General features: G+C 35.6%; 1 protein-coding gene across 4 annotated transcripts in view; it reads right to left on the bottom strand.

The window, feature by feature from the left end:
• Positions 1 to 2,860: 2,860 nt before the first annotated feature.
• tmem266 (transmembrane protein 266) overlaps positions 2,861 to 12,696 on the bottom strand; it is a 77,952-nt gene continuing 68,116 nt past the window's right edge. For 2 of the 4 annotated variants that reach the window (XM_055191814.2, XM_055191813.2), the window contains exons 8-10: positions 9,232 to 9,424; positions 5,945 to 6,007; positions 2,863 to 4,884 (exon numbers count right to left, since the gene is read on the bottom strand). In XM_055191814.2, the coding sequence (XP_055047789.1) occupies positions 4,247 to 4,884; positions 5,945 to 6,007; positions 9,232 to 9,424 (894 nt within the window). In that variant the 3' untranslated portion in view covers positions 2,863 to 4,246. Of the gene's footprint in view, positions 4,885 to 5,944; positions 6,008 to 9,231; positions 9,425 to 12,696 lie in introns of all 4 variants that reach the window. The other 2 variants (XM_055191812.2, XM_055191811.2) reach the window with 2 other exon arrangements.

Raw genomic sequence — 12,696 nt, 5'->3', positions numbered from 1 at the left:
TTCAAAGTGACCCATTAATCACATCTTTGTTACTTGTGAATGTGAGTGGTTTTAAACAATCGACAGCAACCAAAGTTTAAATTTAGATGCACAATTATCATCCTGTCTCTGGAATCCAAATCTAATCTCATAATTCTAACTCGATAATCTTTAAAAAGACGAACCACCACCGGACAATACATTTATGCTAATTCGCTCACGAGGCGCACTTATATTTCATATTGCATTTAGTAAAAACGTTTGAAATTGTTCACGTCATTGAAGGTACGTTATGCTGTTCTTGTAGCAGGTAACCGTTAAAGCGGCTATTGAGAGTGAGGAGCTGTCGTCATGGTACAGAGCCCCTCCCCCTTTTCGCCATGTTGGCAGGATTCCGGCGGCAGAACATGATTGTTTACGTGTGTTCTTAGCTCCGTAGTAGAGTAGTTTTTCGCAATTCTACACTGCTTTACCATGCCTCGCAGTTACTGCTGCCTTAAAAACTGTTCCAGTACCTCACATGATACATATGGAAGATATACGAGCAATGGAATACAGATTTTTAGGTTACCGAAATGGAGACCATTATGCATTACAAAGGCATCTCAAACAATGGCATATTTGCATTAAAAATGTCATAATTGAACGAATGACACTTACAATTGTCATAAACATGCATAAAACCTCCTTTATATTCATGACATGTGTCATGTCATAAATAATTATGAAGGTTTTATGTCAGTCTTATGCACACCCCTTCAAGTAAAGTGTTACACACTGTTAATGGCTTTAATCTTTAATCATTTACCTCTTGCAACTAAATATTCTACATCACAACATGTTGGAAACGTTTGTGTACATTGGACATCTCGTGTTTAGAAACCGTCGCAGTTAATTACTTTGTCATTTTGGTCAAGAAGTGTCGGCTAAATGCAATGTAATTACAATACACAAACGCGTGTGAAGAAACTTAAGTTACCTTTGCCAGTACAACGCTGTTTGTGAGCTTGTTCCTGTAAGGTCCCTTTATTTCGCCTTATCTTTTTGCATTGCTTTATTCCTTTTTCTTAATCGTATTTGTAGATCGTCTCTGTCCTGCCGAAATGATAAATTAAGAGCTTTGGAAGTCGCGCCTCTGTGAAGTTGCCTCTGGCAACCGACAGCGTCTCCTACCATCATGGCCGACCGGCCCAAACTCCGCCCAAATCGGCACGTGACTCCTCACTCTCAATAACCAGCAGATGTCCTTAACACACTGCGTTTCGCAACAGTAATCTAGTTTGTGTAATCTAATATCTTACCTTTTGTTATAGACAGTAGGAGAAAAAAATTATGAAGTCAATTTCACTGCAACTGCAACAACGTTGTAGACCTGAGGTAATTTTATGAACTGGATCTTAGCGTCTGCGCAGTTTGTGTCATTTTAAATGCGCGTGCACTTTAGGGTCAATCAGATTTAATTGGCTGTCATAAAAAAAGTGGCTGTCATTGGTTTATCGTTCATAAATCGTTCAGCAAGTGATCACAACAATATTGTTCCTTGTTGTATATTTGATCGTTATAGGTGAATTTCGCTCTTTAAAATAAAATATTTGTAAAACTATATATTTTTTGTAATAATAAACAGCCCTTTAATTGTATTAAATTTTTTGAGAGATTGCGATCAAAGTTTTGATTTCACTTATTGATTTTACATTGATTTCAATCTTTGACATGATCTTACTTTGTCAATATTAACGATATCAAGGTGATATTGTCACAGAATGTTCTTTTTATAATGAAACATTAAATCACAAAAAAGACTTGCACTGGGTTTTTACAGATTTGGTCACAATGCTCATATATACTTTTGTACTACATGTACACTGCAAAAAAAAATGACTTTTCCTACTTAGTATTTTTGTCATTTTTTCAGTAGATATGTCTAAAGATTCTTAAATCAAGTATTTTCTTGATGAGCAAAATGACCTAAGAAAATAAGTCTAGTTTTTAGACAAAAAATATACAATTTAAGTAAGTTTGTGCTTTAAACAAGCAAAATTATCTGCCAATGGGATGAGAAAATTTTGCTTAAATTAATTGTTTAAGAAAAAAGAAAGCGTATTTTTAGATTTTTTTCTCACCCCATTGGCAGATATTTTTGCTCGTTTTAAGTTTTAATTTACTTAAATTGTTTATTTTTTGTCTATAAACTAGACTTATTTTCTTAAGTGTTTTTGCTCATCAAGAAAAAGCATCTTAATTTAAGAATTTTTAGATATTTCTACTGAAAACAAGACAAAAATACTAAGTAAGAAAGTCATTTTTGCAGTGTAGTGTCCTAAAACTTTTTTTGTTGGAAAAAATTGCAAAAAAATATTTTCAAGAAAAAAATTCTTAGCATTTCTGTCCTGTTTTCAGCAAAAATATAAAAAAAAATTAAGATGTTTTTCTTGATGAGCAAAACGACCCAAGAAAACAAGTCCAGTTTTTAGACCACAAATATCAAATTTAAGTGATTTTGTGCATAAAACAAGCAAAAAAAATCTGCCAATGGGGTAAGCAAAATAATCTTAAACATTTTTTAAACACCAAATTCAAGAAAACATTCCATAAATATTTGCTTACCCCATTGGCAGATTTGTTTTGCTTGTTTTATGCACAAAATCACTTAAATTTGACATTTGTGGTCTAAAAACTAGACTTATTTTCTTGGGTCATTTTGCTCATCAAGAAAAAGCATCTTAATTTAAGAATTTGTAGATATTTTTACTGAAAACAAGACAAAATTACTAAGAATTTATTTCTTAAAAATCATTTTTTTCAGTGTAAATAGTGTGTATATCTTTGTAATATGCGATATTTAGCCAAAAACTGCATACAGAAAATGCACATACTGCAACCTAGTACAGTATGCTATTAACATACCCATATGAAACATATGTTAAAAATGAAGCTGTATATTTGATCAACCAACTTTTTAATTGCTTGACAATCTCCATCATCAGTTTATAAAATCACTCATTAATAACACAGGATTAGTTTGCCTCAGTCAGAAAGCAGATAGATCTTTTCAAAGGCTCATGCGATTGGGATGGGGGTGTTAGGGGGTATGTATGACAACATTCTAACTGTAATTTCTCATAAAAATCTTCTAATACTGTATACCTGAAATGTTCGCCTGTCGCTTTCCGCGTTTTAAAAATACTTGAGTTTAGCACTTTTTTCTCGCATAGAATTCGAATACAAACATCGGCATAAGTAATGTAAGAAAGGCAAAGGTAAGAAATTTGGCTGAGTCACACAGCTTCACACATTTGGTGGATCAAATGTAAAACCCTGCAGCATTGGGGGGGAGAAGGACTGTACATTGTGTGTCAGTTACATTTCGTACAAATAAACAAATCGACGAATATAAACTGCAAAGAAAAAAAAAACACACCCTCCCATGCCGCCCTGAATGAAAACACACAAGTCCTCCAGCAACACTGCCGTCTACGGTCCCAAAAAATTGTGTCTACGCTGGTTTCATACACGCCCAACACGCACACACTGAAATTCCTGAAGAATCTTCCGATGATGGCTCCCGAAGTACCTCTCCCTGACTCCTAGGAAGGTTGTGCAATTTTGGCAGGAGTGACGTTCAAGTTCTCTTGCAGATTTGGAGAGAAATGTGCACTTGCAAGGAAAACGATGCATGGGGCAGGTAGCAGAAGGTGCTACCCTGTATGTCACTTCCTGTGCCCCATTCTGACAGTTGAAACCTGGAGAGTGTGTGTTAGTAGTGCCTTCTGAGACGAGAGAGAGACAGATTGGCTGTGTCCAAAACCAAAATGCTGCTGCCCTGCTGATCAGGGCAGTTACTTAACAGACAGCATTGATGAAGGTACCTCCCCAGACAGCAAAACAACTCTGGGCCAAATCCGCGCTGAAGTCAGTGGCTACGGTGCAGATCTTGTGCGGATCCGTCCTGGAGTTGTTTGCTGTTGTGTTTGTCCAAATCTGGCCCAACCATGGGTCAAATCAACTCATTTTGTTAGTGTACAGATTGCAGCTGTAATCACCGGAGCTGCAGACTTTGGCGCAGATCTGGTCCGGAGTAGTCTGCTGTCTGGATATTTATTCACCCAATGGATGAGGATGTGACTTGATACCTGTCTACTTTTGGAAACTGCCCAAGGTGACACTACTTGTCAGGTTTTGGACACAGCCAATGAAAAAGCAATTGATAGAGAGAGAGAGATCCTGCTTCAGCTGGTGTTGGCGGTCATTGTCCCACACTCATGCTTTATGTGTCTGGTATATGGCTCAGTGGTGTATCAGTGCCCTCCATTAGCCTGTACTTCTCCTCCAGCGATGGCTCGGTCCCCTGCAGGTGAATGAGTGGCTTGGTCTGGAATACCCCCAGACGTTCCTGGTTCCTCTTGTTGTATAGGTTCATCCTATGCTCCAGTTCTGGACTGGCCTTCACTGACCCCGCCGGACTGGGCAACTTGAGGTTGACCGGGTCTACCCTGCCTTTCTGTGCCAGGCAGGAGTCCTCGGACAAGGAGGACAGCAGCTCTTTGACCACTGCGCTGGGGTCGTGGACGCCAGGTTGCATCCCCAGGGCCAACGGGCTGCAGTATGGAGGAGGGCAGCAGTGCTGGGCGCTGTAGTCGGAGGTTGAGGCCTCTCGTACGGTAGAGCTGCAGTCAGTGGTGGAGCCCAAGGTGTGGCTGCTGACGCTGTGCTGCCGGGCCGTGAAGCTGCAGCTGGACCGGGACATGGTCGTGCTGGACGCTTCACTAACTGTGCGTTCTTGGCCGCTGCCCGGGCCGTCCGCACTGACGAGGGAAGGAGGCAGCTGGTTGGGGTTGGTGGGAAGGTGGACGTCGATGGCTGCTGTCGTAATGACGCGTGCACCGGGATCGGGTACTCCGATGTCTGAATGTGTAATGACAAAAAAGATCACGTTAGCAAGTAGATAACGCTAAATACTATTTGGTATCAATGATATTTCGAGTAGTGGCTAATGGATATTTTTCTCAGACCGATAATATTTTTTTGTGTAAAAATGTGAAGTTTTAGCAATTTTGTGCATCTGGTTTGGCTGACATTTGTATTGGTATTACTTGTATTATATGTATGCCTACATATTTAGACATTTTATCAGCCGTCAGCTACTCTAGCAAGAGGTTAAAGGTGCAATGTGGGACTTTTAGGAAGATCTCTTGACAGAAATGCAATATAATATACATAACTATATTTTCAGTGGTGTATAAAGACTTCACATAATGAACTGTATTGCTTTTATTACATTAAAATGAGCCACTACATACACCCTTACATGAAAGTCACCATTTCGTGCTGTCGTGTTTCTACAGTAGCCCTAAACGGACAAACTGCTCTATAGAGTGCGTTTTTCTCTACGTTGTCTCATGGTGCGTTCACACCAGACGTGGAATAGGCGGCAAGCGCGAGTGATTTACATGTTAAGTCAATGCAAAGATGCGAAATAGGCATCCTGCGGCATGGAAAAGGCAAATTTGCGATTAAGGCGCGTTCCGCGCAAATTGTGCGTTGAGGCGTGACTTGAACAATCTGAACTTTGGCGGAATTTCGCACCCTGTTAACCAATCAGGAGCTTGCTCTAGCAATGACGTGATTACAGGAAGTGAGCAGAGGCAGAAAAACAAAACAACAATGGAGGACAAAAATCATCGCTATACAAGACATCTTCGTAATTAAAAGAATCTAGCTTGGAAAAAAGTGAGTGAGGAGGTCAAACAGGCTGGTAAAATTTACTCAATTTGAACTATATAAGCCCCTCCCTTGACGCAAATTTATGCGTGAATGTCTCGAATGACTAGAATGAAGCGAGTAAACTCAAAATGTTCAAGGGGGCGTTTCAATAGCATGTTTTTGCCGCCTCCTCCACGTCTGGTGTGAACGCACGGTCAGACGATGTAATGTATCCAACTGACATCTATTTTATTTCACTTACCGCTACTTGGCTCACTGTAATACTGGCTGATGTAATTGTTCATATCATCCTGAACGACACTCTCTGAAAAAAAAAATGTATTTCAATCACAACACCAGCAGTGGTCATGTGATCTAATGACCCAGTACAGTATTACTATAACTCAATATTCAGTAGAACCGATGCATTACCATATAGCTTTTCAATACAGCATAACTTACTATAACCACCAATATCCACTTTGTGTTTGCATTTTGCCCCCTGACCCAAAAAGTAGTTGTGTGGTGGTTTGGGTCTGTAAATGGTGCAGTGGGTCATTGGGTTGATTTGCGTGGCATCCTCAGGAGACGAGACCCGGCTCACAGCACCTTTTTACATGCATTTTTACTGTCTGAAATATTTATCAAACTGAGGCTCCAGAGGAGATGGGCAGGCGACTTAAAACGGCACTAAGACAATCACAGCTGAATAAATAACACATGAGGATGAAGACAACCACACACACTTTTACTTTATCTAGAAGGGTGTGTGTGTGTGTGTGTGGGGGGGGGGTGTACCCTCTCAACACTGCAAAAATTACTTTCTTACTTTTTCTTGTTTTCTGTACAAATATCTAAAAATTCATAAATTAAAAATGTATTTTCTTGTTAAGCAAAATGACCTAGGAAAATAAGTCTAGTTTTTAGACAAAAAATATAAAATTTAAGTGAAGGGCGAAGTGTTTATGAAAAAAGTTAATTTATTTCAACAACTTTTTTCTTATTTCATTGGCAGATATTTTGCTTGTTTTAAGCACTAATTTACTTAAAGTTTATATTTTTTGTCTAAAATATAGACTTATTTTCCTAGGTCATTTTGCTCATCAAGAAAATAATCTTAATCCACACAGCAAAAAATTATTTGCGTAGTTTTTTTTGTTTTGTTTAGTTTTTAGTACAAATATATAAAATTCTTAAATTAAGATGTATTTTTTGATAAGCAAAATGACCTAAGAAATAATAACCTAACACCTAACAAAAAATATAAAATTTAAGCGAATTTGTGCTTAAAAAAAGCAAAAAAATCTGCCGATGGAATAAGAAAAAATTTCTTGAATTAAGTGTTTATGGAAAAGTAAACTTATTTCAAGAACATTTTTCTTATTTCATTAGCAGATTTTTTTGCTTGTTTTAAGCACTAATTTACTTAAAGTTTATATTTTTTTGTCTAAAATATAGACTTATTTTCCTAGGCCATTTTGCTCATCAAGAAAATAATCTTAATCCACACTGCAAAAAATGATTTGCGTAGTTTTTGTTTTGTTTAGTTTTTAGTTCAAATATATATAAAAAATTCTTAAATTAAGATGTATTTTTTTATGAGCAAAATGACCTAAGAAATAATAACCTAACACCTAACAAAAAATATAAAATTTAAGTAAATTTGTGGTTAAAACAAGCAAAATAATAATAATAATCTGCCAAATTGCCAATGTGGTAAGAAAATATTTCTTGAATTAAGTGTTTAAGAAAAAAGTTCAAGATTTTTTCTTATGCCTTTGGCAGAGTTTTTGTTGTTTAAGCAAAAATTTGATGTTTTTTGTCTAAATACTAGACTTATCTCCTCAGGTAATTTTGCTTATCAAGGTAATACATCTTGACTTAAGAATTTTTATATATTTGTACTGCAAACAAGACAAAAATACTAAGAAAGTCATTTTTGTAGTGCAGGTAATCAAAGTAAAATCAAAGTAAAAATGTGATTTAATATTGTATGTCAGCGGTTTTCAAACTTTTCTGTCAGCCGAACCCCTTTAACCTAAATTATTTACTTTAATCCAATGAGATTTTAAGTAAATCTTCAAATAATTTAATAGCAAATATGCATGTTTAACTTCAAAAACATTATTTTTCATTAGTTTAAAAGGTATTTATCAGTAGTACTTTACGCAGTTATTGTTATTATTAACTTTTATTGGACCTTCATTCAGTAATTTTCTTTTGGTACATAACATATCTGTCCATTTTGCATAAGCTCATCAGTTTTCTGATATAGTGTTGTGTAATAGTCACATGACATTCAGATTAAACAAATAAAATATATATTTTGTGTAAGTAATTGTTTATTTAGATTTTTTTATTTTAAAATTATTTATTTACATGCAATGATTTAATTGGAATTTTTTTATAAACCCCCTGCAATTCCCCCGCGAACCATCAGAGGTATGCAAACCTCGGTTTGAGAAACCCTGCTGTATATCATGTCACATAAACAAAAGTCATTTTAAGGGTTCAAACAGAAACAGACCCCCCAGATAACAAATACATTTTTATGATGTATTTACTATGGTAACCATAGAGAGGCGATATTGGTCGATTTACTGCCAGACTGAATAACTTGAGGTCTTTTCTCCACGTGTCCTGACCGTCTTCCTTGTTATGCAAACTGAGAATGTTACTGTCTAAATCTGTCAAAACTGTAATCGCTTCATAAACTTTATTTATTTTTGGTGTCTCCGTCCAGCGTTTCAGAAATCCCTGAAACTAAGCAGATATCCAGAGGGATGATTCAATATGATCATGTCACGCTGTATCTCTTTGTGGTCGCTGAGCGCAATAAATTTTCATCTGAACCACAGCGGAGATAAAAGACCACAACTTCAAACGGCAAAAATGAGGTCACTCGACAGGCCCTACAGTATGTTTTTTTGTCTTTGTCTTTAAACTCATCTAACTCCCTTCTTATAAGTGTCTTAGCGGCGCCAAATATAAAATATGTTTGCTAAGATACGAGCCTTCGGGCAACCGTCACTTCATGTTTTCTCTGTGCCGTCTCCAGGGGTCTGGCTTTCGTTTGACAGCTTTTTCTGTTTGTGTGCCACTCAGAAGAAGAAAAAGCCACGGGCTGGCTCCCGGTGCCCATATTTCCCACAATCCTCTGGGGGATGAAGTGTGGCTTGCAGGACGACCATTGTGGTTTTTTTCAGGTTAAAGGAACAGATGTTTGTGCCATAGTTGAATACTCTTTCTGAAGGAACAAGGCCCAATGCACAGAGCTGCCTGTATGTCTGTGTATAACAGCTGCCAAACAGATCCCGATGTGACCTGACATGATGCAGAGACATTATAGCGCTCTGTTATAATGGGATATCATATGATTTATCTTGCTCCTATTGTCACAGGACTGATGGGGGACATTGTTGTCTGTGTGGAGGAGCTTCGCTTACAAGAAATGTTTTTAATACTGTACTATCTTTTGTTACATGTGTTATATGATATTAAAACCATAAATGTAGAAAAAATAGACTGAATGTAGGATAGGATGGGTACCTGGAGGTGGTCTGGGTTCTCTAGTATTCGCCCTGCACTCAGTGTCAGATCCAGCGGGTCCCAAGCCATCTATTTCCTGAAAAGTGCTGCTTTGCTTTCCCCACACGTGGTGCATCTGCATGGCGGCCTCTCGTTCAGCGGCCAGATCCAAATCCTGCTGTGCAAGGTGAGCCCTCAACTGTCTGATCTCAAACTGAAAGAGATAAAACAGTCAGATTTACATGAACAGTGATATATGGTCTGATGTACTGTCCAGGCTGATCTGGTTGAAAAACTGTTAACATTAGTTAATGCACATTGCATGAACAATTATATTTGTTTTAACAAATAATTAAAAAAAATATTGCTTATTGTTAGTTCATGTTAACAAATGAAGAGTTCAGATGCAAAACCCTCTAAGTGCGCTTGACATGTTTTCTTGTAAACACTGAAAAAAACGTACTTAGTATTGTTTCTTAAATCAAGCTGTATTTTCTTGATAAGCAAATTGACCTAAGAAAATAAGTCAAGTTTAAAAAAATACAATTTAAGTAAATTTGTGCTTAAAACAAGCAAATATATCTGCCAAACATATTTCAAGATTTTTTTCTCACCCCAATGGCAGATATTTTTGCTTGTTTAAAGCACATATTCATTTAAATGCCAATGGAATAGGAAATAATTTCTTGAAATAAGTTAACTTTTTTCATAAACACTTAATTCAAGAAAACTTTTCTTATTCCATTGGCAGATTTTTTTGCTTGTTTTAAGCACTCATTTTCTTAAAGTTTATATTTTTTTGTCTAAAAACTAGACTTATTTTCCTAGGTCATTTTGTTCATCAAGTAAATACATCTTGATTTAAGAATTTTTAGATATTTCTACTGAAACAAGACAAAAATACTAAGTAAGAAAGTCATTTTTTGCAGTGTATTGTCAACAAGTACTCAAAATGTTTTAATTGGTTTACTTTTAATTGGTTTTACACAAAAGCTTTAAGTAAATAATATTTATAAATTACAATTAATCCAAACTTAAAAGTTATATTATATTTCATTGTATTTAATATTTAAGTACACTATACTTGAAACTACTGTTTTTCCTTAGTTTTTTCTAGTTTTTAGACCAAAAATATCAAATTTAAGTGATTTCGTGCATAAAACAAGCAAAAAAATCTGCCAATGGGGTAAGCAAAAAAATCTTGAACATTTTTCTTCAACACTAAATTCAAGAAAAATTCAAGAAAAATTAGCTTACCCCATTGGCAGATTTATCTGCTTCTTTTATGCACAAAATCACTTAAATTTGATATTTTTGGTCTAAAACCTAGACTTATTTTCTTGGGTTGTTTTGTTCATCAAGAAAATCATCTTAATTTAAGAATTTTTAAATATTTTTACTGAAAACAAGACAAAAACACTAAGATTTTTTTTCTTGAAAATAATTTTTTTGCAGTGTTTACCATTTATTTTTTGTTCACAAGTTACAGAAACAGATGATGTGACTCATGTGTAAGTGTAAAGAAACTGAGCTCAGTGCTGGCATTGATTTCATATTGTTTACATACAGCGAGGAAAATAAGTATTTGACACATCAGCATTTTTATCAGTAAGGGGATTTCTAAGTGTGCTATTGACACAAAATTTCCATCAGATGTAGCCATCAAGCCAAATATTGAATTCATACAAAAATTCAGGACATTTAAGTATACAAGTTGAGAATAAAGAGAACAAGGTGCAAAATGGCATAGAAAGCCAGGTGATCATCTGAAATCTGTCAGTAGTGAGAGAGAAACCTCGCCCCCTATCAGTACTAATTGATATCAGCTGCTTTAGTCCTAATTGATGACACTATAGAAACAACTCTCTTTACTGAAAACTACATAAAATATCACTTAATTAACAAAATGCTCATGCAATATAAGTTTGAGTACTGTGCACCCATTTTACTGTAAATCAGTTGATATCGACAGGTCTCAGATCAGTTCCCAACAGAGTACCTATGTTTGGACATTTCTATCCCTATCTCAAAGAGAAGAAAACCCTGAGGCATGTAAATTGTGTATTATCAGTGTACATTGATTGCTGGATCTCAGCCAAGCAGAATGGATGAGGTTATGTGTTTTATCTGACTGCTAGACCCACAACAGACGGAGGGGATCATGTGACTGTTTTATGTAATACATTGGGTTAGATTTCACTTTGGAATAAGGACTTGCATCATCCAGCGAGACCCCATCAGAAATGATGCATGAGCTCAGTACTGTTAAAAATATGATATTGAGGATAGTATATGATTTTTTTGAGAAATAAACTAAAATTCAAATACATTACAGTGTGTGGGCATCAGTGACATCAATTTTATGGGTAGAAAAATGGGATTGTCAATAAAACCTAATAGAGTCTGACAATAAAAATGTCAATAAAATGTCAATATCAATAAAAAAATAAATTAAATGTCATTACCCAATACAGTCTGGACTCCAAATAATGTCTGATATTTACAGGTGATTTAATGAGTGATTTTTTTTTTATTGAGCAGCCATAATTGATAATCTATGTTAGAGTGCTGCCCTCTGCTGGTGAAATACACAGTACAGCATGCTGAAAAGAGACATAAGGACATGAGGTTGGAGGAAAATGTTAAATGGTAAAGTTAAAATAAAAATAAAAGATAAGATTGCATGAAGAAAAACATTATGTATTTATATTGGCCCTTTTGGTTTACAACTGTATTCCCAACACTGTAAAAAAAATCCGTAGAAATTGCAGCTGGGTTGCCGGTAATTTACCGTAGATTTAAATTTATGTTATTTACTGGCAACATCCTGTTCAAAGTCAAACGAACAATTAACATTTACAAGTCCTCGTCCTTAAAGAGCAAAACTAAAGAAACAGCATCAAGCAAAACATTCTGGGAAACAAAATCTGAAGCAAAAAACAGAAAAAGGTTGATGATGATTTCTGGTTCCCAGAATGCTTTGCATGAGGCTGTTATTGTATAGTTTTATTCTGTGATAAAGATAAAGACTTGTTAATATTTAAAATTTATTTAACTTTGAACAAACTATTGCCAGTAAATAACATAAATTTAAATCTACGTTAATTACCAGATTTTTTATGTAGTATTGTGTGCATTAAGCAATGGCACACAGATTAAGGGGTTTTGAGTACCTTGCACCACAAAACCAGTCATAAGTGGCACGGGTATATTTGTAGCATTAGCCAAAAATACATTGTATGGGTCAAAATTATCGTTTCATGCCAAAAATCATTAGGATATATAGAAAAGATCATGTTCCATATTTTCTAAATTTCTTACTGTAAATATATAAAAAAATTATTATTAGTAATATGTGTTGCTAAGAATTCTATTTGGACAACTTTAAAGGCGAATTTCTTAATATTTCGATTTTTTTGCATCCTCAGATTCCAAATTTTCATTTAGTTGCATTTGGGCAAATTTGTCCAAGCTCATTTATTCAGA

This window comes from Misgurnus anguillicaudatus, chromosome 6, assembly GCF_027580225.2.
Source record: "Misgurnus anguillicaudatus chromosome 6, ASM2758022v2, whole genome shotgun sequence".
Lineage (NCBI taxonomy): Eukaryota > Metazoa > Chordata > Actinopteri > Cypriniformes > Cobitidae > Misgurnus > Misgurnus anguillicaudatus.
The sequence above is the reverse complement of the archived record's forward strand: the minus strand, read 5'-3'. Positions and strand labels throughout refer to the sequence as shown.